At 40.4% G+C, this 24,858-nt stretch overlaps 1 protein-coding gene across 2 annotated transcripts; it reads left to right on the top strand.

The window, feature by feature from the left end:
* Positions 1-13,126: 13,126 nt before the first annotated feature.
* Positions 13,127-20,204, top strand: LOC121530762 (C-X-C motif chemokine 11-1-like). Of its 2 annotated transcripts, XM_041835982.2 has the most exons (5): positions 13,127-13,219; positions 18,791-18,890; positions 19,075-19,201; positions 19,414-19,506; positions 20,043-20,204. In XM_041835982.2, exons 2-5 carry the CDS (start codon positions 18,821-18,823, stop codon positions 20,053-20,055), a joined length of 303 nt encoding a protein of 100 aa, XP_041691916.1. In that variant the 5' UTR covers positions 13,127-13,219; positions 18,791-18,820; the 3' UTR covers positions 20,056-20,204. The 2 variants fall into 2 exon arrangements, with proteins under 2 accessions (XP_041691916.1, XP_045082952.1); XM_045227017.1 differs by lacking the exon at positions 13,127-13,219 and having other exon boundaries at positions 18,686-18,890.
* The last annotated feature ends 4,654 nt before the right edge of the window (positions 20,205-24,858 follow it).

The following is a 24,858-nucleotide window of genomic DNA, read 5'->3' on the forward strand; positions in this document are numbered from 1 at the left end:
CCATTTCCCTACCATCCCATTTAAGCCAACCAGATGTAAGAGGTGAAAGGGAAAGTCCAGAACTGAAACTACATTCCTTCAATAAGGAGGGAACTAAGTCTGTATTCACTTTGAGTTTCACTTTCATTTGGTCCTTATTCAAAAAGACACACAACCTCTTTTCCTGGACATGAGACCCTTTCCACAGAATCTTTAAGGAACACCTGGGATAGGATAAAGTAATCATTCTACCCCCAAAAAAATAAATAAAATAAAGTATAATTTTAAAGTGGTTATCCCACTGGCTATAGGGTGAATGCACCAATTTGTAGTCGCTCTGGATAAGAGCGTCTGCTAAATGACGTAAATGTGCCCTTTGAGCAAGGCACTTAACCCCTAATTGCTCCTGTAAGTCGCTCTGGATAAGAGCGTCTGCTAAATGACTAAAATGTAAATGTAAATGTAATCTGCTTGCCACCAAGTCAGCTATTCTACAGTAGGCTACTAACAACACGTTCCTCTTATTGATTGGGTTAATAAATCAAGGTTATAAATATACCATATTGATACATTGGACCTTGTCCTTTTATCCAGGATGCAGACTCTTCTAACACAAACACAGTAGTGGATTTGTTTATGGTTGGTATTTGTATTATTATGTACTGCTACTGTGGAGCTCTTACCAACTCCCTGAAATAGGATCCTTTATTACAGGTAACAATCAGATATGGGTTCAGATACTATTTTTTCCAATTACTGTATCAGATCTTGTTTTATTTGAAAAGACAAGTAGTTGAATATTGGTATGTATTTGGAAATACACTTGAAAAGCCTTGGCATGTATTTGAAAATATAAAAATACACTGGTTTAAATACAGTCCTATGCATTTAACCCAGGTCAATGTATTTGGATATAAAGATTTGAAAATGCTTTCAAATAGTAGCCTACTAAAGGAAATTATTTGAAAATACTTTCAAATACTTCAAATTGAAGTAGTTGATTGGGGCCACATTATTTGAAAATACTCAAATATACAGGAAATAACTATTGAAATAACAAATAGACATGTCCAGTATTTTAACCCAGGTCAGGTAACAAACATGCATAGCCAGAATGTATGTGCAAATGAGCTTAATATTTTGAGTTCTCAGGAAAATGTATAGTGTAGTTGTCTCTCATTCAACAGAATATCAGGGAGGATTGGACATGCAATGCAAGTTCCACTTCTGTGCTGCTCAGACAGCTTGGATCATATCATGCCTCCAACATACTTCCTTTTCTGCTTTGATTTTTTTATGGGAACAGGGTTCGAACTACACATCTCTTAGGGGTGGTCAAAGTGTCTTAGGGTTGCCTGATTCTTAAGGCGTCTGCATACTAGGTTCGGTTTGCTTCTAGCTAGCCTCTGCCGAGTCCCAAACAAACGTATGTTCCAGGTTTTTCAGGGGAAATGGAAAGAGAGCCAAAGATATGTTATAACTAACCCAAGATAGACCAGATCCTGTCGTTTCCAATGGGAGCAAATTTATCATTTTGGGCAGAACAAGCAAGGAGGTGGGCAGAGCCAAGCACGAGCTAGCGAGATCCTATTGCCTCGTTCTAGCATTTATTTGTATATTTCCGTTAGGGAACGCCTACTCTGTGAAGGGCGTGTGTCCAATAACTCAACTCACCCTTGCACTCCTATACAACATACTTTTTTAGAAACTTTGGCAACGGGTAAAGTCTACAAAACGTAGTCCCCTCTGTTTGTAACAGATTCTAGTTTTCGAAACAGAAAACTGTATTGAGATCAAATATTTAATCGGGGAGAACATTAGCAAAATCCATCTCGCTCCATCTTCTCCCACTGCCGGTCACTGGGCTTCCCCTCATCACCATATATGGTAGTGAATGGATTATTTGTGTGTATTTTCACACAAATTAAGCCAAACAAAAACTCACTAAATCTTCTGAAATACTTTTTGTACATACTTGCACGAATTGAGTGTGAGATTGTGTTGCATTTATACATCCAGTTAAATACAGTGGGGAAAAAAAGTATTTAGTCAGCCACCAATTGTGCAAGTTCTCCCACTTAAAAAGATGAGAGAGGCCTGTAATTTTCATCATAGGTACACGTCAACTATGACAGACAAAATTAGGAAAAAAAATCCAGAAAATCACATTGTAGGATTTGTAATGAATTTATTTGCAAATTATGGTGGAAAATAAGTATTTGGTCAATAACAAAAGTTTCTCAATACTTTGTTATATACCCTTTGTTGGCAATGACACAGGTCAAACGTTTTCTGTAAGTCTTCACAAGGTTTTCACACACTGTTGCTGGTATTTTGGCCCATTCCTCCATGCAGATCTCCTCTAGAGCAGTGATGTTTTGGGGCTGTCGCTGGGCAACACGGACTTTCAACTCCCTCCAAAGATTTTCTATGGGGTTGAGATCTGGAGACTCCAGGACCTTGAAATGCTTCTTACGAAGCCACTCCTTCGTTGCCCGGGCGGTGTGTTTGGGATCATTGTCATGCTGAAAAGACCCAGCCACGTTTCATCTTCAATGCCCTTGCTGATGGAAGGAGGTTTTCACTCAAAATCTCACGATACATGGCCCCATTCATTCTTTCCTTTACACGGATCAGTCGTCCTGGTCCCTTTGCAGAAAAACAGCCCCAAAGTATGATGTTTTCTACTCCCATGCTTCACAGTAGGTATGGTGTTCTTTGGATGCAACTCAGCATTCTTTGTCCTCCAAACACGACGAGTTGAGTTTTTACCAAAAAGTTATATTTTGGTTTCATCTGACCATATGACATTCTCCCAATCCTCTTCTGGATGCACTCTAGCAAACTTCAGACGGGCCTGGACATGTACTGGCTTAAGCAGGGGGGACACGCCTAGCACTGCAGGATTTGAGTCCCTGGCGCGTAGTGTGTTACTGATGGTAGGCTTTGTTACTTTGGTCCCAGCTCTCTGCAGGTCATTCACAAGGTCCCCCGTGTGGTTCTGGGATTTTTGCTCACCGTTCTTGTGATCATTTTGACCCCACGGGGTGAGATCTTGCGTGGAGCCCCCAGATCGAGGGAGATTATTAGTGGTCTTGTATGTCTTCCATTTCCTAATAATTGCTCCCACAGTTGATTTCTTCAAACCAAGCTGCTTACCTATTGCAGATTCAGTCTTCCCAGCCTGGTGCAGGTCTACAATTTTGTTTCTGGTGTCCTTTGACAGCTCTTTGGTCTTGGCCATAGTGGAGTTTGGAGTGTGACTGTTTGAGGTTGTGGACAGGTGTCTTTTATACTGATAACAAGTTCAAACAGGTGCCATTAATAATAATAAAATAATAATAATATGCCATTTAGCAGACGCTTTTATCCAAAGCGACTTACAGTCATGCGTGCATACATTTTTGTGTATGGGTGGTCCCGGGGATCGAACCCACTACCTTGGCGTTACAAGCGCCGTGCTCTACCAGCTGAGCTACAGAGGACCACATTAATATAGGTAACGAGTGGAGGACAGAGGAGCCTCTTAAATAAGAAGTTACAGGTCTGTGAGAGCCAGAAATCTTGCTTGTTTGTAGGTGACCAAATACTTATTTTCCACCATAATTTGCAAATAAATTAATTAAAGCTCCTACAATGTGATTTTCTGGATTTTCTTTTCTCAATTTGTCTGTCATAGTTGACGTGTACCTATGATGAAAATTACAGGCCTCTCTCATCTTTTTAAGTGGGAGAACTTGCACAATTGGTGGCTGACTAAATACTTTTTTTCCCCACTGTATATGGCTCATCTGTGAGAGAGCCTTTGACAAGACTTCTGCTTTTGGACATTAACAAGGTGACACTCCATCTTAACTCCTCTTCCACATTTAGTGGATTGGTTGAACAGTGCAGAAAAGGCTCTCCTCCGACAGTTATTTTTTCTTCTCATCAAGACCAGCATGTTTAAATTCTATTTAACCTTTATTTTAACAGGGAAGACACATTGAGACCTAGGTTTATTTTTCAAATGAGCCCTGCATAATACAACATAAATATACACATTATATATATACAGTGGGGAAAAAAAGTATTTAGTCAGCCACCAATTGTGCAAGTTCTCCCACTTAAAAAGATGAGAGAGAGGCCTGTAATTTTCATCATAGGTACACGTCAACTATGACAGACAAAATTAGGAAAAAAATCCAGAAAATCACATTGTAGGATTTGTAATGAATTTATTTGCAAATTATGGTGGAAAATAAGTATTTGGTCAATAACAAAAAGTTTCTCAATACTTTGTTATATACCCTTTGTTGGCAATGACACAGGTCAAACGTTTTCTGTAAGTCTTCACAAGGTTTTCACACACTGTTGCTGGTATTTTGGCCCATTCCTCCATGCAGATCTCCTCTAGAGCAGTGATGTTTTGGGGCTGTCGCTGGGCAACACGGACTTTCAACTCCCTCCAAAGATTTTCTATGGGGTTGAGATCTGGAGACTCCAGGACCTTGAAATGCTTCTTACGAAGCCACCTTCCGTTGCCCGGGCGGTGTGTTTGGGATCATTGTCATGCTGAAAGACCCAGCCACGTTTCATCTTCAATGCCCTTGCTGATGGAAGGAGGTTTTTCACTCAAAATCTCACGATACATGGCCCCATTCATTCTTTCCTTTACACGGATCAGTCGTCCTGGTCCCTTTGCAGAAAAACAGCCCCAAAGTATGATGTTTTCACCTCCCATGCTTCACAGTAGGTATGGTGTTCTTTGGATGCAACTCAGCATTCTTTGTCCTCCAAACACGACTGAGTTGAGTTTTTACCAAAAGTTATATTTTGGTTTCATCTGACCATATGACATTCTCCCCCAATCCTCTTCTGGATGCACTCTAGCAAACTTCAGACGGGCCTGGACATGTACTGGCTTAAGCAGGGGGACACGTCTAGCACTGCAGGATTTGAGTCCCTGGCGGCGTAGTGTGTTACTGATGGTAGGCTTTGTTACTTTGGTCCCAGCTCTCTGCAGGTCATTCACAAGGTCCCCGTGTGGTTCTGGGATTTTGCTCACCGTTCTTGTGATCATTTTGACCCCACGGGGTGAGATCTTGCGTGGAGCCCCAGATCGAGGGAGATTATTAGTGGTCTTGTATGTCTTCCATTTCCTAATAATTGCTCCCACAGTTGATTTCTTCAAACCAAGCTGCTTACCTATTGCAGATTCAGTCTTCCCAGCCTGGTGCAGGTCTACAATTTTGTTTCTGGTGTCCTTTGACAGCTCTTTGGTCTTGGCCATAGTGGAGTTTGGAGTGTGACTGTTTGAGGTTGTGGACAGGTGTCTTTTATACTGATAACAAGTTCAAACAGGTGCCATTAATAATAATAAAATAATAATATGCCATTTTAGCAGACGCTTTTATCCAAAAGCGACTTACAGTCATGCGTGCATACATTTTTGTGTATGGGTGGTCCCGGGGATCGAACCCACTACCTTGGCGTTACAAGCGCCGTGCTCACCAGCTGAGCTACAGAGGACCACATTAATATAGGTAACGAGTGGAGGACAGAGGAGCCTCTTAAATAAGAAGTTACAGGTCTGTGAGAGCCAGAAATCTTGCTTGTTTGTAGGTGACCAAATACTTATTTTCCACCATAATTTGCAAATAAATTAATTAAAGCTCCTACAATGTGATTTTCTGGATTTTCTTTTCTCAATTTGTCTGTCATAGTTGACGTGTACCTATGATGAAAATTACAGGCCTCTCTCATCTTTTTAAGTGGGAGAACTTGCACAATTGGTGGCTGACTAAATACTTTTTTTCCCCACTGTATATGGCTCATCTGTGAGAGAGCCTTTGACAAGACTTCTGCTTTTGGACATTAACAAGGTGACACTCCATCTTAACTCCTCTTCCACATTTAGTGGATTGGTTGAACAGTGCAGAAAAGGCTCTCCTCCGACAGTTATTTTTTCTTCTCATCAAGACCAGCATGTTTAAATTCTATTTAACCTTTATTTTAACAGGAAGACACATTGAGACCTAGGTTTATTTTTTCAAATGAGCCCTGCATAATACAACATAAATATACACATTATATATATACAGTGGGGAAAAAAAAAGTATTTAGTCAGCCACCAATTGTGCAAGTTCTCCCACTTAAAAAAGATGAGAGAGGCCTGTAATTTTCATCATAGGTACACGTCAACTATGACAGACAAAATGAGGAAATAAAATCCAGAAAATCACATTGTAGGATTTTTAATGAATTTATTTGCAAATTATGGTGGAAAATAAGTATTTGGTCAATAACAAAAGTTACTCAATACTTTGTTATATACCCTTTGTTGGCAATGACACAGGTCAAACGTTTTCTGTAAGTCTTCACAAGGTTTTCACACATTGTTGCTGTTATTTTGGCCCATTCCTCCATGCAGATCTCCTCTAGAGCAGTGATGTTTTAGGGCTGTCGCTGGGCAACACAGACTTTCAACTCCCTCCAAAGATTTTCTATGGGGTTGAGATCTGGAGACTGGCTAGGCCACTCCAGGACCTTGAAATGCTTCTTACGAAGCCACTCCTTCGTTGCCCGGGCGGTGTGTTTGGGATCATTGTCATGCTGAAAGACCCAGTCACGTTTCATCTTCAATGCCCTTGCTGATGGAAGGAGGTTTTCACTCAAAATCTCACGATACATGGCCCCATTCATTCTTTCCTTTACACGGATCAGTCGTCCTGGTCCCTTTGCAGAAAAACAGCCCCAAAGCATGATGTTTCCACCCCCATGCTTCACAGTAGGTATGGTGTTCTTTGGATGCAACTCAGCATTATTTGTCCTCCAAACACGACGAGTTGAGTTTTTACCAAAAAAATATATTTTGGTTTCATCTGACCATATGACATTCTCCCAATCCTCTTCTGGATCATCCAAATGCACTCTAGCAATCTTCAGACGGGCCTGGACATGTACTGGCTTAAGCAGGGGGACACGTCTGACACTGCAGGATTTGAGTCCCTGGCGGCGTAGTGTGTTACTGATGGTAGGCTTTGTTACTTTGGTCCCAGCTCTCTGCAGGTCATTCACTAGGTCCCCCTGTGTGGTTCTGGGATTTTTGCTCATCGTTCTTGTGATCATTTTTACCCCACGGGGTGAGATCTTGCGTGGAGCCCCAGATCGAGGGAGATTATCAGTGGTCTTGTATGTCTTCCATTTCCTAATAATTGCTCCCACAGTTGATTTCTTCAAACCAAGCCTTACCTATTGCAGATTCAGTCTTCCCAGCCTGGTGCAGGTCTACAATTTTGTTTCTTGTGTCCTTTGACAGCTCTTTGGTCTTGGCCATAGTGGAGTTTGGAGTGTGACTGTTTGAGGTTGTGGACAGGTGTCTTTATACTGATAACAAGTTCAAACAGGTGCCATTAATACAGGTAACGAGTGGAGGACTGAGGAGCCTCTAAAAGAAGAAGTTACAGGTCTGTGAGAGCCAGAAATCTTGCTTGTTTGTAGGTGACCAAATACTTATTTTCCACCATAATTTGCAAATAAATTCATTAAAAATCCTACAATGTGATTTTCTGGATTTTTTTTCCTCATTTTGTCTGTCATAGTTGACGTGTACCTATGATGAAAATTACAGGCCTCTCTCATCTTTTTAAGTGGGAGAACTTGCACAATTGGTGGCTGACTAAATACTTTTTTCCCCCACTGTATATATTATATATATATATATTCCTTTCAGGCCCACCCACTGGGGAGCCAGGCCCGGCCAATCAGAATGAGTTTTTACCCACAAAAGGGCTTTATTACAGACAGAAATACTCCTCAGCTCATGAAACATGGGACCAACACTTTACACGTTGCGTTTATATTTTTGTTCAGTATAGTTTCAGGCGTTTCTTTAATGCCTGCTACATTAGGTTAGCTCCTAGCAGAACCTGGCTAGGCGACATGAACATCTGTTCCTCGCATACTCCTTTAAAAGACCTTCTCTAAGAAAACTAGAAAAAGCGGAAATAGTACTTTGTCCCTCTTGAGACGCCGTAGCCTCATAATAGTCAGAATTAATCTAAGATAACTAAAGAAATCTATAATTAATTTTGACATTTTTGCAGAGGAGTCCTTAGTCGTACAATTTTACATCTAACTAAGATGTTTGGGTGCCGTATTTCTCAAGTGAAAAAATTTGCATGAAAACGATTAGTCTCTCATTGAATGAAAACACACACTTCATTGAAGAATCCCTACTGTTGACCAATCACCGACAAACAGGCTACCAAACTTCGGCTTGCTTCAGGGAAAAATATTGTGTGCACGAACAGCCGAAAAAAACCTTGATGAAGACCCAAACTTCACAAAAACGTCACAAAATGTTGTCACAATATATGAACGAACTGTTTCGCATGGGAATTATACGGACGCCTTTAGTGGTGCTAAAAATGTCTTAGGGTTGCCTAATGTCGTTATCTTTGAAATCATTTAGAAGTAGCGACGAAGGCCATGGTTCACTTCTGTATCCTTAGCTTAAATGGCACCCAAATGCTATTTAGTGCACTCCTTTCGATCATTGCCCATAGTGCTCTGGTCAAAAGTAGTGCACCATATAGGAATAGGGTGCCATTTGGGATGCAAAAAAGGAAAGACAGATTGCATCATCTCCCTGCCTTAAAAATTTCTCAAATTTCACTGTCAGAGAGAGTGTTTCTGAGAAACAGGAATTCCTGTGTGAAAGGAGAAGCAGGGAAAAGAGAAAGCAGCTGAGAGACAAGGGAACCCCCCCTCTCTCTCTCCCCTCTCCTTGGATGACTGTCATATAAATTCAGTATAAATACAAGCCAAGCTCTATTCCATTCACAACTTCCATCACTTCTCTCCTCCATTCACAACTTCCATCACTTCTCTCCTCCATTTAAAACTTATTTCACTTGACTGAGCTGTCCGTCCAGACTCTTGAAGAAACTGAAGAAGCAGTGTCCATGACCAACACAATGACATCAACGGTCCTCATCAGCTTCCTGGCCTGTCTGATCCTGGTCAATGTTGAAGGTAACATCTCTGAAATGTCTTGAATTATTATCTTTATTAGAAATCTGCAGCATATGAAGCGACTTGCATTGCCAGGGAGGAGTGTGGTCAAATATTAGGTTTGATTTCTGAATGAAGAGTTCAGTACTTAGCTGCAATAATGCCATAACCAAACATGCCATAACCTTTTTCTTGTCATCCCCAGGCCAGGTGGGTCATTCTAAATCTCGGTGCCAGTGTCTGAATGGAATGGTGAACCGTGTAAAACCTCTTCTCATTGAGAAGCTTGAAGTGTACGCCCCAAGCCACTCCTGCCAGCACATGGAGATCATGTAAGAAATCTGTTTGTCTGTCTGTCCGCCCGTCTGTTTGAACTACTGTATATTAATATCATTGCATATTGTGCCTAGCTTACTAGATGGACATAATGGTAAATGTTGCTATTTCTTTTTAACCAATTGAGATTATTTACACCTGCTAGTAAGATAATATTATTTCTCTATATGCTCAGTTGGAAAGTTGTGATGGCTAACTTCTAACAATACTCTCTCTCTCTACTTGTGTGTTCAGTGTCACTCTGAAAACGTAGAAGGGAAAAAAGTGTCTGAATCCAGAGGCTCCAATTGTCAAGAATAACATTGAGAAATGGATGAAAAACCAAAGGTGAGGACTACATATGCAAACTTCATTACAAATTAAATACACGGTAACTCAGTACATCAGTATTATATCAGTACATCAGTACATCAGTACATCAATAAATCAGTATTATATCAGTATAGCAATACATCAGTATTATATCAGTATATCAGTACATCGGTACATCAGTATTATATCAGTATAGCAATACATCAGTATTATATCAGTATATCAGTACATCAGTATTATATTAGTACATCAGTACATCAGTATATCAGTACATCAGTACATCAGAATATCAGTACATCAGTATTATATCAGTATTATATCAGTATATAAGTACATCAGTACATCGGTACATCAGTACATCAGTATTATATAAGTACATCAGTATTATATCAGTACATCCGTATATCAGTACCTAAGTACATCAGTACATCAGTACATCAGTATATCAGTACATCAGTATATCAGTATATCTTGAATCTGTATTTATTAGTAATTGTATTAATAATACATGTATTGATTATATAAGTATAATGGTTGTTTTTTCCTTTCAGGAGTGTGCAGTAAATCTGTGAACTAATGACACCAGTTCCATTGAGAACTTGATGGAACAGAGAGCACCATGAGAGGGTGCTATTCCTGAGGAATGACCACAGTTGAGTCAATGCACTGAAGACTGCCTGAATATATGTTTACACTGTTTAATGGTAATTAGAGAGTCCTTTTTATTTATTTACAAAATTAGTATATGTTACACAATATGACTTACTAGTTGAGAGACATTTCTAGAATTTCCAATGGAAACTTAAATAGGCTGGCATTTTGTTTTTTTTAGGTCAGTTTCATTATTTTCTTGAATTATGAGTTGTTCATTGTTCATTTATGCAATTGAAAATATAAAAAGCATGTAAATATGTAAATATATGTTTTCAGTTTGAAATGTCAAGAATTAAAATGTTTTACATTTTGTAAAGTTATCAAAATGATCAACATCTGTGTAAATACTGTATATTCTGTATGTATTGTTTATGTTTTCTATCAAATTAATAAAGAAGCGTTTGACTTTACTTTTTGTTCTAGTTTTCCTCTGTTCACCTAGACTTTTGATAGCACAGCAAATGTCACTATAATGATGATAGTCAAATGACAGATTTTGTAGAGTGGGATTTCTTCTAGAAGACAGCCTAAAGGAACACATTATCTAGAGTGGGATGTCTTCTAGAACATAGCCTAAAGGAACACATTATGTAGAGAGGGATGTCTTCTAGAACATAGCCTAAAGGAACACATTATGTAGAGTGGGATGTCTTCTAGAACATAGCCTAAAGGAACACAATATCTAGAGTGGGATGTCTTCTAGAACATAGCCTAAAGGAACACATTATCTAGAGTGGGATGTCTTCTAGAACATAGCCTAAAGGAACACATTATGTAGAGTGGGATGTCTTCTAGAACATAGCCTAAAGGAACTCATTATGTAGAATGGGATGTCTTCTAGAACATAGCCTAAAGGAACAACTTATCTAGAGTGGGATGTCTTCTTGAGAATAACTCAAAGGAACCCATTAAACACATCTGGAAATCATGATCAGTCTTAGCAGCAACTACACATGTATAGAGCATTCATAACATCTTCATAAACTCTACATAGATGCTTCATGAATATTTATAAGCAAAGTCATACTGCATAAAGGGTGACATAGGTCACTACATATTTTCCTACTAGCTCTGAATTTGCTGATAAAAAATGTACTTACTACGACTGTAATATGGGGTTGTCTCACCGAGCTATCTTAAGATTAATGTACTAACTGTAAGTCAATCTGGATAACAGCATAAATGTTAAATGACTAAAATGTTAAAATGTCAAACAGAAAGAATAATGTTGAAAGGGTTTGTTCTACTTTACTCATTGTAGTTATACCCAGATTATGTATTTATTGACCCTTATTTTACCAGGTAAGTTGACAGAGAACATATATTTTACAGGAACTACCTGGGGAAGAATTAGCGGGGGAGGAGAGGGAATGAATGAGCCAATTGGAAGTTGGGGATGATTAGGTGGCCAGGATGGTATGAAGACCAGATTGGGAATTTAGCCAGGACACCGGGGGTTAACACCCCTACTCTTACTTCCAACCGCCGTGTCTTTGTGAGACGCGGTGTGGGTGAACGGATGATCTCTGCATGTGAAGTTCCCACCGTAAAGCATGGAGGAGGTGGTGTTATGGTGTGGGGGTGCTTTGCTGGTGACACTGTCTGTGATTTACTTAGAGTTCAAGGCACACTTAACCAGCATGGCTACCACAGCATTCTGCAGCGATACGCCATCCCATCTGGTTTGGGCTTAGTGGGACTATCATTTGTTTTTCTGCAGGACAATAACCCAACACACCTCCAGGCAGTGTAAGGGCTATTTAACCAAGAAGGAGAGTGATGGAGTGCTGCATCTGATGACCTGGCCTCCACAATCCCCCGACCTCAACCCAATTGAGATGGTTTGGGATGAGATGGACCGCAGAGTGAAGGAAAAGCAGCCAACAAGTGCTCAGTATATGTGGGAACTCCTTCAACACTGTTGGAAAAGCATTCCAGGTAAAGCTGGTTGAGTGTGCAAAGCTGTCATCAAGGCAAAGGGTGGCTATTTGAAGGATCTCAAATATAAAATATATTTTGATTTGTTTAACACTTTTTGGGTTACTACATGATTCCATATGTGTTATTTCATAGTTTTGATGTCTTCACTATTATTCTACAATGAAGAAAATAGTAAAAATAAAGAAAAACACTTGAATGAGTAGGTGTGTCCAAATTTATGACTGGGACTGTATATTTTCCTGTATTATTTTCCCCTAACCCTACCACCCCTCCCTTAATTGGAATAAACTAATGGACAACAACACTTAGGCTTCTACGTCCAGTTTATACATACTATATACATTTTGTTTTTAATCCCGTCCTTCAGCTTCCCTCCCACCCCTCCCATCTATCTTTGAAGACCATCCAGTTGTGATTTCTATTTGCCATATATATATATATATATATATATACATTTTTGTTCAACTGTGTTGTTTCACAAAGGTTCTGTACCTTTCTATTCTCATAGTTTCTACAGATTGTAAGTTAAATGTATTTTTGCTAAAATTATTATAATATTATTGATCGATTGACTATGACTTTTCAAATCACCCAGCAGTGCTATTTGCAGAGTTAGCTCCAGGTAAATGTTGCGATTCTTCAGCCATTCCTGAGCCTGCAACCAAAAAACAAAATACATATGGACAGTACCAAAACAAATGATTTAATGATTATGTCTCTTCGCAGCAAAATCTGCAGAGCTGGAATGGTTGTATCCCCTATATATATATATATATATATATATATATATATATATATATATATATATATATATATATAATATATAATTCTATTGGTTGCAAGAATTAATAATTTTGTATAATAATTAAACAATTCTAAGTTTTGGTGGTGTTGCTGCAGGGGGGAATGGCTTCACGTGGCTGGGAGTCTCCCAGAGCATGCTGGTCAGACGGGGACAAGATGTCAGACCTCTGATGGACCCACACAAGCAGAGAGAGAGGTGAGAAACACACAGCTCTACACACGCACACACATTTTGAATTTTTTTGAGCGACTTACAGTAGTGAATGCATACATTTTCATACTGGTCCCCCATGGGAATCGAACCAACAACCCTGGCGTTGCAGGCTCCATACTCTACCAACTGAGCCACAAAATGCACGCACGCACTCACACAAACACACACACACACACCCTGCTCTAACCCCGCCCCGTCTCTGTCCTCCTATAGGATGAGAAGCAGCATATAGAAGACATGGGTGGATGCATCGTCTTCATGGGCTGTTGCCGTGTCAACAGGACCCATGCTGTCTCCAGGGCCATATGTGAATAAAAAGTGTTCTATTTGGATTGAATTCCTATCAATCAATCAAACCATCACATTTTCCAAGCATTATAACAAGCACAGACAAGAAACAGTAGATATGTAAGACCGTGCACATAATACTCAATACCAAACAAAAATATAAACACAACATACAACAATTTCAATGATATTATTGAGTTACAGTTCATATAAGGAAATCAGTCAATTGAAATACATTCATTAGGCACTAATCTATGGATTTTACATGACTGGGCAGGGGTGCAGTCATGGGTGGGCCAAGGAGGGCATATGTAGCAGATTCCAATTCCACATTTTCCTCATTGATAAGCATTGAAGAGAATTGGATATGGAATTTCAGTGCACTAATATTTGCCATATTCTAATATAATCTCATGTGCCAATGTATTGCCACGGTCCGTGCTATGGTGAAACTTGCACTCCTGTAGATCTGAAATAATTTGATGGTAAAACTTGCCAGCCAATCAGAAAGTAAGGCGAAGCAATTCAGACATTCTTGAAAGAAACATTTTTAAAAATAGTTTAGACAAATGTATTTAGCAAGCATTAGGCATTAGAATGAAATGCTTTATAGTTACGTAATGACATCACGTGCCCTGCATACCTTCAACACCGGTTCCATCATCATTTGTCGCAATAAAAAAAGTTAAATAAAAATCCTCCGCTGTTGAACGGATACAAATATTGTAGATCATTTCCATTACAAAGATTTATTTGGCGACGTTGCTTTTATCAAATAAACCTGGGCCAATGGAAACCTGCCTATTGGTAATTGCATAGCCTGTATGTCTAGATGATTAGACTATTATTGTAACCAGGAGTAAAGGAGAAAGCCTTACTCACAAAGAGAAATTCAGAAATGAATTTAAAAGCAAAAACGTTTTTTATTGACTAGGTATCTAACCATCCTTTCACTGTTTATCTTGTACACACACACACACACACACACACACACACACACACACGTACACACACACACGCACACACGCGTACACACCGCACACACACACGTACACACACACGCACACACACACACACACCGCACACACACGTACACACACGCACACACACGTACACACACACACACAAACGTACACACACACACGTACACACAGACACACAGACAGTTGTGTCATTCTCTGGACTTCATTGTTACCACTTCCTGTTTAAAACCACAGCTTTATATACTTTAATGTCATCATCTCTTAACTGAAACCACTTGATGTAATTTAAACCTCTGATAGTGTTTTATCACTGTACCGCCATCCTTCTTGCCAGTATTGCTGTAGTTTGTTTGTTGGTGTTGAACCCTGTATTAAAACAAAGTTTCCTAAATTAACTTTCATGTTTGGTTGGTTCTTTAGTCTGGAAAAAAGTTCATCTGAACAGTATCAGATCCTTGAAAGGAAATGTGAGTTAATGAATAACCTTGAGATAGTTTGGTAGTGTCCTACTCTACTACAGTTTGGTAGTGTCCTACTCTACTACCGTTTGGTAGTGTCCTACTCTACTACAGTTTGGTAGTGTCCTACTCTACTACAGTTTGGTAGTGTCCTACTCTACTACAGTTTGGTAGTGTCCTACTCTACTACAGTTTGGTAGTGTCCTACTCTACTAGAGTTTGGTAGTGTCCTACTCTACTACAGTTTGGTAGTGTCCTACTCTACTACAGTTTGGTAGTGTCCTACTCTACTACAGTTTGGTAGTGTCCTACTCTACTACAGTTTGGTAGTGTCCTACTCTACTACAGTTTGGTAGTGTCCTACTCTACTACTTTATTTACTAACTTGTTGTTCGTCAGGGATCATGTGAAATATGTTTTATGTAGTTGATTTAATGCACCAGATTGAAGACATCAGTGAGAAGGTAGAAGTCTGTGAGGTAGACCTTTAAGAAGTGAAACTACTCTCCTCAGATTCCTCAGGCTGTTTTCCCTCTATTTCCACGTGTACTTGTCCCTCTGCCACACAGCCCTGCTGGCTGTTAGACACACAAGGACACCACTGCTTTCCTTGAAATCAAACCATTTCCCTACCATCCCATTTAAGCCAACCAGATGTAAGAGGTGAAAGGGAAAGTCCAGAACTGAAACTACATTCCTTCAATAAGGAGGGAACTAAGTCTGTATTCACTTTGAGTTTCACTTTCATTTGGTCCTTATTCAAAAAGACACACAACCTCTTTTCCTGGGCATGAGACCCTTTCCACAGAATCTGCTTGCCACCAAGTCAGCTATTCTACAGTAGGCTACTAACAACACGTTCCTCTTATTGATTGGGTTAATAAATCTAGGTTATAAATATACCATATTGATACATTGGACCTTGTCCTTTTATCCAGGATGCAGACTCTTCTAACACAAACACAGTAGTGGATTTGTTTATGGTTGGTATTTGTATTATTATGTACTGCTATTGTGGAGCTGTTACCAACTCCCTGAAATAGGATCCTTTATTACAGGTAACAATCAGATATGGGTTCAGATACTATTTTTTCCAATTACAGTATCAGATCTTTTTTATTTGAAAAGACAAGTAGTTGAATATTGGTATGTATTTGGAAATACACTTGAAAAGCCTTGGCATGTATTTGAAAATATAAAAATACACTGATTTTAAATACAGTCCTATGCATTTAACCCAGGTCAATGTATTTGGAAATTAGTATTTGAAAATGCTTTCAAATAGTAGCCTACTTAAGGAAATTATTTGAAAATACTTTCAAATACTTCAAATTGAAGTAGTTGATTGGGGCCACATTATTTGAAAATACTCAAATATACAGGAAATAACTATTGAAATAACAAATAGACATGCCCAGTATTTTAACCCAGGTTAGTATGTGCAAATGAGCTTAATATTTTGAGTTCTCAGGAAAATGCATAGTGTAGTTGTCTCTCATTCAACAGAATATCAGGGAGGATTGGACATGCAATGCAAGTTCCACTTCTGTGCTGCTCAGACAGCTTGGATCATATCATGCCTCCAACATACTTCCTTTTCTGCTTTGATTTTTTTTATGGGAACAGGGTTCGAACTACACATCTCTTAGGGGTGGTCAAAGTGTCTTAGGGTTGCCTGATTCTTAAGGCGTCTGCATACTAGGTTCGGTTTGCTTCTAGCTAGCCTCTGCCGAGTCCCAAACAAACGTATGTTCCAGGTTTTTCAGGGGAAATGGAAAGAGAGCCAAAGATATGTTATAACTAACCCAAGATAGACCAGATCCTGTCGTTTCCAATGGGAGCAAATTGATCATTTTGGGCAGAACAAGCAAGGAGGTGGGCAGAGCCAAGAACGAGCTAGCGAGTTCCTATTGCCTCGTTCTAGCATTTATTTGTATATTTCCGTTAGGGAATGCCTACTCTGTGAAGGGCGTGTGTCCAATAACTCAATTCACCCTTGCACTCCTATACAACATACTTTTTTAGAAACTTTGGCAACGGGTAAAGTCTACAAAACGTAGTCCCCTCTGTTTGTAACAGATTCTAGTTTTCGAAACAGAAAACTGTATTGAGATCAAATATTTAATCGATGAGAAAATTTGCAGAATGTCGGCCAAAATCCATCTCGCTCCATCTTCTCCCACTGCCGGTCACTGGGCTTCCCCTCATCACCATATTTGGTAGTGAGTGGATTATTTGTATTTTCACACAAATTAAGCCAAACAAAAACTCACTAAATCTTCTGAAATACTTTTTGTACATACTTGCACGAATTGAGTGTGAGATTGTGTTGCATTTATACATCCAGTTAAATATATGGCTAATCTGTGAGAGAGCCTTTGACAAGACTTCTGCTTTTGGACATTAACAAGGTGACACTCCATCTTAACTCCTCTTCCACATTTAGTGGATTGGTTGAACAGTGCAGAAAAGGCTCTCCTCCGACAGTTATTTTTTCTTCTCATCAAGACCAGCATGTTTAAATTCTATTTAACCTTTATTTTAACAGGGAAGACACATTGAGACCTAGGTTTATTTTTCAAATGAGCCCTGCATAATACAACATAAATATACACATTATATATATATATATATATTATATATATATATATTCCTTTCAGGCCCACCCACTGGGGAGCCAGGCCCGGCCAATCAGAATGAGTTTTTACCCACAAAAGGGCTTTATTACAGACAGAAATACTCCTCAGCTCATGAAACATGGGACCAACACTTTACACGTTGCGTTTATATTTTTGTTCAGTATAGTTTCAGGCGTTTCTTTAATGCCTGCTACATTAGGTTAGCTCCTAGCAGAACCTGGCTAGGCGACATGAACATCTGTGCCTCGCATACTCCTTTAAAATACCTTCTCTAAGAAAACTAGAAAAAGCGGAAATAGTACTTTGTCCCTCTTGAGACGCCGTAGCCTCATAATGGTCAGAATTCATCTAAGATAACTAAAGAAATCTGTAACAATTTTACATCTAACTAAGATGTTTGGGTGCCGTATTTCTCAAGTGAAAAAATGTGCATGAAAACGATTCGTATGTCATTGAATGAAAATATACACTTCATTGAAGAATCCCTACTGTTGACCAATCACCGACAAACAGGCTACCAAACTTCGGCTTGCTTCAGGGAAAAATATTGTGTGCACGAACAGCCGAAAAAAACCTTGATGAAGACCCAAACTTCACAAAAACGTCACAAAATGTTGTCACAATATATGAACGAACTGTTTCGCATGGGAATTATACGGACGCCTTTAGTGGTGCTAAAAATGTCTTAGGGTTGCCTAATGTCGTTATCTTTGAAATCATTTAGAAGTAGCGACGAAGGCCATGGTTCACTTCTGTATCGTTAGCCCCAAATGGCACCCAAATGCTATTTAGTGCACTCCTTTCGATCATTGCCCATAGTGCTCTGGTCAAAGTAGTGCACCATATAGGGAATAGGGTGCCATTTGGGATGCAAAAGGAAAGACAGATTGCATCATCTCCCTGCCTTAAAAATGTCTCAAATTTCACTGTCAGAGAGAGTGTTTCTGAGAAACAGGAATTCCTGTGTGAAAGGAGAAGCAGGGAAAAGAGAAAGCAGCTGAGAGACAAGGGAAACCCCCCTCTCTCTCCCCCTCTCCTTGGATGACTGTCATATAAATTCAGTATAAATTCAAGCCAAGCTCTATTCCATTCACAACTTCCATCACTTCTCTCCTCCATTCACAACTTCCATCACTTCTCTCCTCCATTTAAAACTTCTATCACTTGACTGAGCTGTCCGTCCAGACTCTTGAAGAAACTGAAGAAGCAGTATCCATGACCAACACAATGACATCAACGGTCCTCATCAGCTTCCTGGCCTGTCTGATCCTGGTCAATGTTGAAGGTAACATCTCTGAAATGTCTTGAATTATTATCTTTATTAGAAATCTGCAGCATATGAAGCGACTTGCAATGCCAGGGAGGAGTGTGGTCAAATATTAGGGTTTGATTTCTGAATGAAGAGTTCAGTACTTAGCTGCAATAATGCCATAACCAAACATGCCATAACCTTTTCTTGTCATCCCCAGGCCAGGTGGGTCATTCTAAATCTCGGTGCCAGTGTCTGAATGGAATGGTGAACCGTGTAAAACCTCTTCTCATTGAGAAGCTTGAAGTGTACGCCCCAAGCCACTCCTGCCAGCACATGGAGATCATGTAAGAAATCTGTTTGTCTGTCTGTCTGTCTGTCTGTCTGCATATTGTGCCTAGCTTACTAGATGGACATAATGGTAAATGTTGCTATTTCTTTTTAACCAATTGAGATTATTTACACCTGCTAGTAAGATAATATTATTTCTCTACATGCTCAGTTGGAAAGTTGTGATGGCTAACTTCTAACAATACTCTCCCTCTACTTGTGTGTTCAGTGTCACTCTGAAAAACGGAGAAGGGAAAAAGTGTCTGAATCCAGAGGCTCCAATTGTCAAGAATAACATTGAGAAATGGATGAAAAACCAAAGGTGAGGACTACATATGCAAACTTCATTACAAATTAAATACACGGTAACTCAGTACATCAGTATTATATCAGTACATCAGTACATCAGTACATCAATACATCAGTATTATATCAGTATAGCAATACATCAGTATTATATCAGTATATCAGTACATCGGTACATCAGTATTATATCAGTATAGCAATACATCAGTATTATATCAGTATATCAGTACATCAGTATTATATTAGTACATCAGTACATCAGTATATCAGTACATCAGTACATCAGAATATCAGTACATCAGTATTATATCAGTATTATATCAGTATATAAGTACATCAGTACATCGGTACATCAGTACATCAGTATTATATAAGTACATCAGTATTATATCAGTACATCTGTATATCAGTACCTAAGTACATCAGTATATCAGTACATCAGTATATCAGTACATCAGTATATCAGTATATCTTGAATCTGTGTTTATTAGTAATTGTATTAATAATACATGTATTGATGATATAAGTAGAATGATTGTTTTTTCCTTTCAGGAGTGTGCAGTAAATCTGTGAACTAATGACACCAGTTCCATTGAGAACTTGATGGAACAGAGAGCACCATGAGAGGGTGCTATTCCTGAGGAATGACCACAGTTGAGTCAATGCACTGAAGACTGCCTGAATATATGTTTACACTGTTTAATGGTAATTAGAGAGTCGTTTTTTTTAATTTACAAAATTAGTATATGTTACACAATATGACTTACTAGTTGAGAGACATTTCTAGAATTTCCAATGGAAACTTAAATAGGCTGGCATTTTGTTTTTTTAGGTCAGTTTCATATTTTCTTGAATTATGAGATGTTCATTGTTCATTTATGCAATTGAAAATATAAAAAGCATGTAAATATGTAAATATATGTTTTCAGTTTGAAATGTCAAGAATTAAAATGTTTTACATTTTGTAAAGTTATCAAAATGATCAACATCTGTGTAAATACTGTATATTCTGTATGTATTGTTTACATTTTCTATCAAATTAATAAAGAAGCGTTTGACTTTACTTTTTGTTCTAGTTTTCCTCTGTTCACCTAGACTTTTGATAGCAGAGCAAATGTCACTATAATGATGATAGTCAAATGACAGATTTTGTAGAGTGGGATTTCTTCTAGAACACAGCCTAAATGAACACATTATCTAGAGTGGGATGTCTTCTAGAACATAGCCTAAAGGAACACATTATCTAGAGTGGGATTTCTTCTAGAACACAGCCTAAATGAACACATTATCTAGAGTGGGATGTATTCTAGAACATAGCCTAAAGGAACACATTATGTAGAGTGGGATGTCTTCTAGAACATAGCCTAAAGGAACACATTATGTAGAGTGGGATGTATTCTAGAACATAGGCTAAAGGAACACATTATGTAGAGTGGGATGTATTCTAGAACATAGGCTAAAGGAACACATTATGTAGAGTGGGATGTCTTCTAGAACATAGGCTAAAGGAACACATTATGTAGAGTGGGATGTCTTCTATAACATAGCCTAAAGGAACACATTATGTAGAGTGGGATGTCTTCTAGAACATAGCCTAAAGGAACACATTATGTAGAGTGGGATGTCTTCTAGAACATAGCCTAAAGGAACACATTATGTGGAGTGGGATGTCTTCTAGAACATAGCCTAAAGGAACATATTATGTAGAGTGGGATGTCTTCTAGAACATAGCCTAAAGGAACACATTATGTAGAGTGGGATGTCTTCTAGAACATAGCCTAAAGGAACATATTATGTGGAGTGGGATGTCTTCTAGAACATAGCCTAAAGGAACACATTATGTTGAGTGGGATGTCTTCTTGAGAATAACTCAAAGGAACCCATTAAACACATCTGGAAATCATGATCAGTATTAGCAGCTACACATGTATAGAGCATTCATAACATCTTCATAAACTACATAGGTGCTTAATAAATATTTATAAGCAAAGTCATACTGTATAAAGGGTGACATAGGTCACTACATATTTTCCTACTAGCTCTGAATTTGCTGATAACTACTTTATTGAGATTTTTTTTTACTTACTACGACTGTAATATGGGGTTGTCTCACCGAGCTATCTTAAGATTAATGTACTAACTGTAAGTCACTCTGGATAACAGCATAAATGTTAAATGACTAAAATGTTAAAATGTCAAACAGAAAGAATAATGTTGAAAGGGTTTGTTCTACTTTACTCATTCTAGTTATACCCAGATTATGTATTTATTTACCCTTATTTTACCAGGTAAGTTGACTAAGAACATACAGTTGAAGTTGGAAGTTTACATACACCTTAGCCAAATACATTTAAACTCAGTTTTTCACAATTCCTGACATTTAATCCTAGTAAAAATTCCCTGTTTTAGGTCAGTTAGGATCACCACTCTATTTTAAGAATGTGCAATGTCAGAATAATTGTCACGATCGTTGGAGGAAGTGGACCAAGGCGCAGCGTGATATGCAAACATACTTTTAATTGATTCACCACACGAAACAACACAACAAAACGATACGTGAAGTCCTTGGCAATAGACACTAACCAAACACGGAACAAGATCCCACAAACACTGGAAAAACAGGCTACCTAAGTATGGTTCCCAATCAGAGACAACAAGCAACAGCTGATTCACGTTGCCTCTGATTGAGAACCACACCGGCCAACATAGAAACAAATGAACTAGATAAACAACCTAGCACACAAAACACATAGAAACAACCCACCCTGGCTCAACATAACAGAGTCCCAGAGCCAGGGCGTGACAGTACCCCCCCAAAGGCGCGGACTGCGACCGCGCCAAACATAAACCGAACAGGGGAGGGCCGGGCGGGCATTCCTCCTCGGAGGCGGTTCCGGCTCCGGGCTTGACCCCCACCCTCCAACACACCCCCCATAGCGCCCCTGGTCCGGTCTGGCCCTGCTGGCTGGATCTGGACTGGACATCGGTGGAGCGGATCGCTCAGGCTCCGATGTGGAGCAGCTAACCGGTACCTGAGCAGGCACCAGTGAACCAGGCACGGGCTGTGCCGGACTGACGACGCGCACCACAGGCTTGGTGCGGGGAGCAGGAACGGACCGGACCGGGCTGACGATGCGCACCACAGGCTTGGTGCGGGGAGCAGGAATGGGCTGGACCGGGCTGACGACGCGCATCATTGGCTTGGTGCGGGGAGCAGGAACAGGCCGGGCCGGGCTGGCGACGCGCACCTTTGGCTTGGTGCGGGGAGCAGGAACAGGCCTGGCCGGGCTGGAGACGCGCACCATAGGCTTGGTGCGGGGAGCAGGGACAGGCCGGGCCGGGCTGGCGACGCGCACCATAGGCTTGGTGCGGGGAGCAGGAACAGGCCGGGCCGGGCTGGCGACACGCACCATTGGCTTGGTGCGGGGAGCAGGAACAGGCCGGACCGGGCTGGCGACGCGCATCACAGGCTCGGTGCGAGGGACAGGAACAAGCCGGACCGTACTGGGGACACACACCACTGGCCCTACGCGGGGATCAGGAACGGGCCGGACCGGACTGGCAACACACCCCAGTACCTCTCGCCGTGCCTCTACATTCTCCTTCCCCCTGGTGACCAGTGACTCCCGTAACCTGGCGGCCTCCTTTGCCAACCCGCTGAACCACTCTATCCCGGCCTCCTGCTGCCCCATCGTCCACGGCGTGAGCCCCCCCCTAAAAATGTTCTGGGCGTCTCTCTTCCCCATGGGCCAGGCCTCCATGGCTCTCGCCAGACTCTCGCTCCTCTGCCCCCAAGTCCAGCCTCTCTCCTCCTCACGCTGCTTGACCCAGTCGAAGTGGACATCCATCAGAGTCACCTCTTACGTTGGCTCCTGGACACGCTACTTGGTCCAGTTATGGTGGGATCTTCTGTCACGATCGTTGGAGGAAGTGGACCAAGGCGCAGTGTGATATGCGAACATACTTTTAATTGATTCACCACACGAAACAACACAACAAAACGATACGTGAAGTCCTTGGCAATAGACACTAACCAAACACGGAACAAGATCCCACAAACACTGTGGAAAAACAGGCTACCTAAGTATGGTTCCCAATCAGAGACAACAAGCAACAGCTGATTCACGTTGCCTCTGATTGAGAACCACACCGGCCAACATAGAAACAAACGAACTAGATAAACAACCTAGCACACAAAACACATAGAAACAACCCACCCTGGCTCAACATAACAGAGTCCCAGAGCCAGGGCGTGACAATAATGGTAGAGATAATTATTTATATCAGCTTTTATTTATTTCATCGCATTCCCAGTGGGTCAGAAGTTTACATACACTTAATTAGTATTCGGTAGCATTGCCTTTAAATTGTTTAACGTGGGTCAAACGTTTCGGGTAGCCTTCCACAAGCTTCCCAAAATAAGTTGGGTGCATTTTGGCCCATTCCTCCTGACAGAGCTGGTGTAACTGAGTCAGGTTTGTAGGCCTCCTTGCTCGCACGCGCTTTTTCAGTTCTGCCCACAAATGTTCTATAGGATTGAGGTCAGGGCTTTGTGATGGCCACTCCAATACCTTGACTTTGTTGTCCTTAAGCCATTTTGCCACAACTTTGGAAGTATGCTTGGGGTCATTGTCCATTTGGAAGACCCATTTGCGACCAAGCTTTAACTTCCTGACTGATGTCTTGAGATGTTGCTTCAATATATCCACATAATTGTCCTTCCTCATGATGCCATCTATTTTGTGAAGTGCACCAGTCCCTCCTGCAGCAAAGCACCTCCACAGCATGATGCTGCCACCCCCGTGCTTCACGGTTGGGATGGTGTTCTTCGGCTTGCAAGCGACCCCCTTTTTCCTCCAAACATAACGATGGTCATTATGGCCAACCAGTTCTATTTTTGTTTCATCAGACCAGAGGACATTTCTCAAGAAAGTACGATCTTTGTCCCCATGTGCAGTTGCAAACCGTAGTCTGTCTTTTTTATGGTGGTTTTAGAGCAGTGGCTTCTTCCTTGCTGAGCGGCCTTTCAGGTTATGTCGATATAGGATTCGTTTTACTGTGGATATAGATACTTTTGTACCTGTTTCCTCCAGCATCTCACAAGGTCCTTTGCTGTTGTTCTGGGATTGATTTGCACTTTTCGCACCAAATTACGTTAATCTCTAGGAGACAGAACGCGTCTCCTTCCTGAGTGGTATGACGGCTGCGTGGTCCCATGGTGTTATACTTGCGTACTATTGTTTGTACAGATGAACGTGGTACCTTCAGGCGTTTGTAAATTGCTCCCAAGGATGAACCAGACTGGTGGCGGTCTACAATTTTTTTTCTGAAGGCTTGGCTGATTTCTTTTGATTTTCCCATGATGTCA

This window comes from Coregonus clupeaformis, chromosome 18 (genome assembly GCF_020615455.1).
Source record: "Coregonus clupeaformis isolate EN_2021a chromosome 18, ASM2061545v1, whole genome shotgun sequence".
Classification (NCBI taxonomy): Eukaryota; Metazoa; Chordata; class Actinopteri; order Salmoniformes; family Salmonidae; genus Coregonus; species Coregonus clupeaformis.

Bases quoted from the DNA above. Each gene is read 5' to 3' on its own strand.
- LOC121530762 (XM_041835982.2), top strand. From the start codon at position 18,821: ATGACCAACACAATGACATCAACGGTCCTCATCAGCTTCCTGGCCTGT. The intron at 18,891-19,074 runs GTAACATCTCTG...TGTCATCCCCAG, and splicing joins GATCCTGGTCAATGTTGAAG to GCCAGGTGGGTCATTCTAAA. The intron at 19,202-19,413 runs GTAAGAAATCTG...TTGTGTGTTCAG, and splicing joins TGCCAGCACATGGAGATCAT to TGTCACTCTGAAAAACGGAG.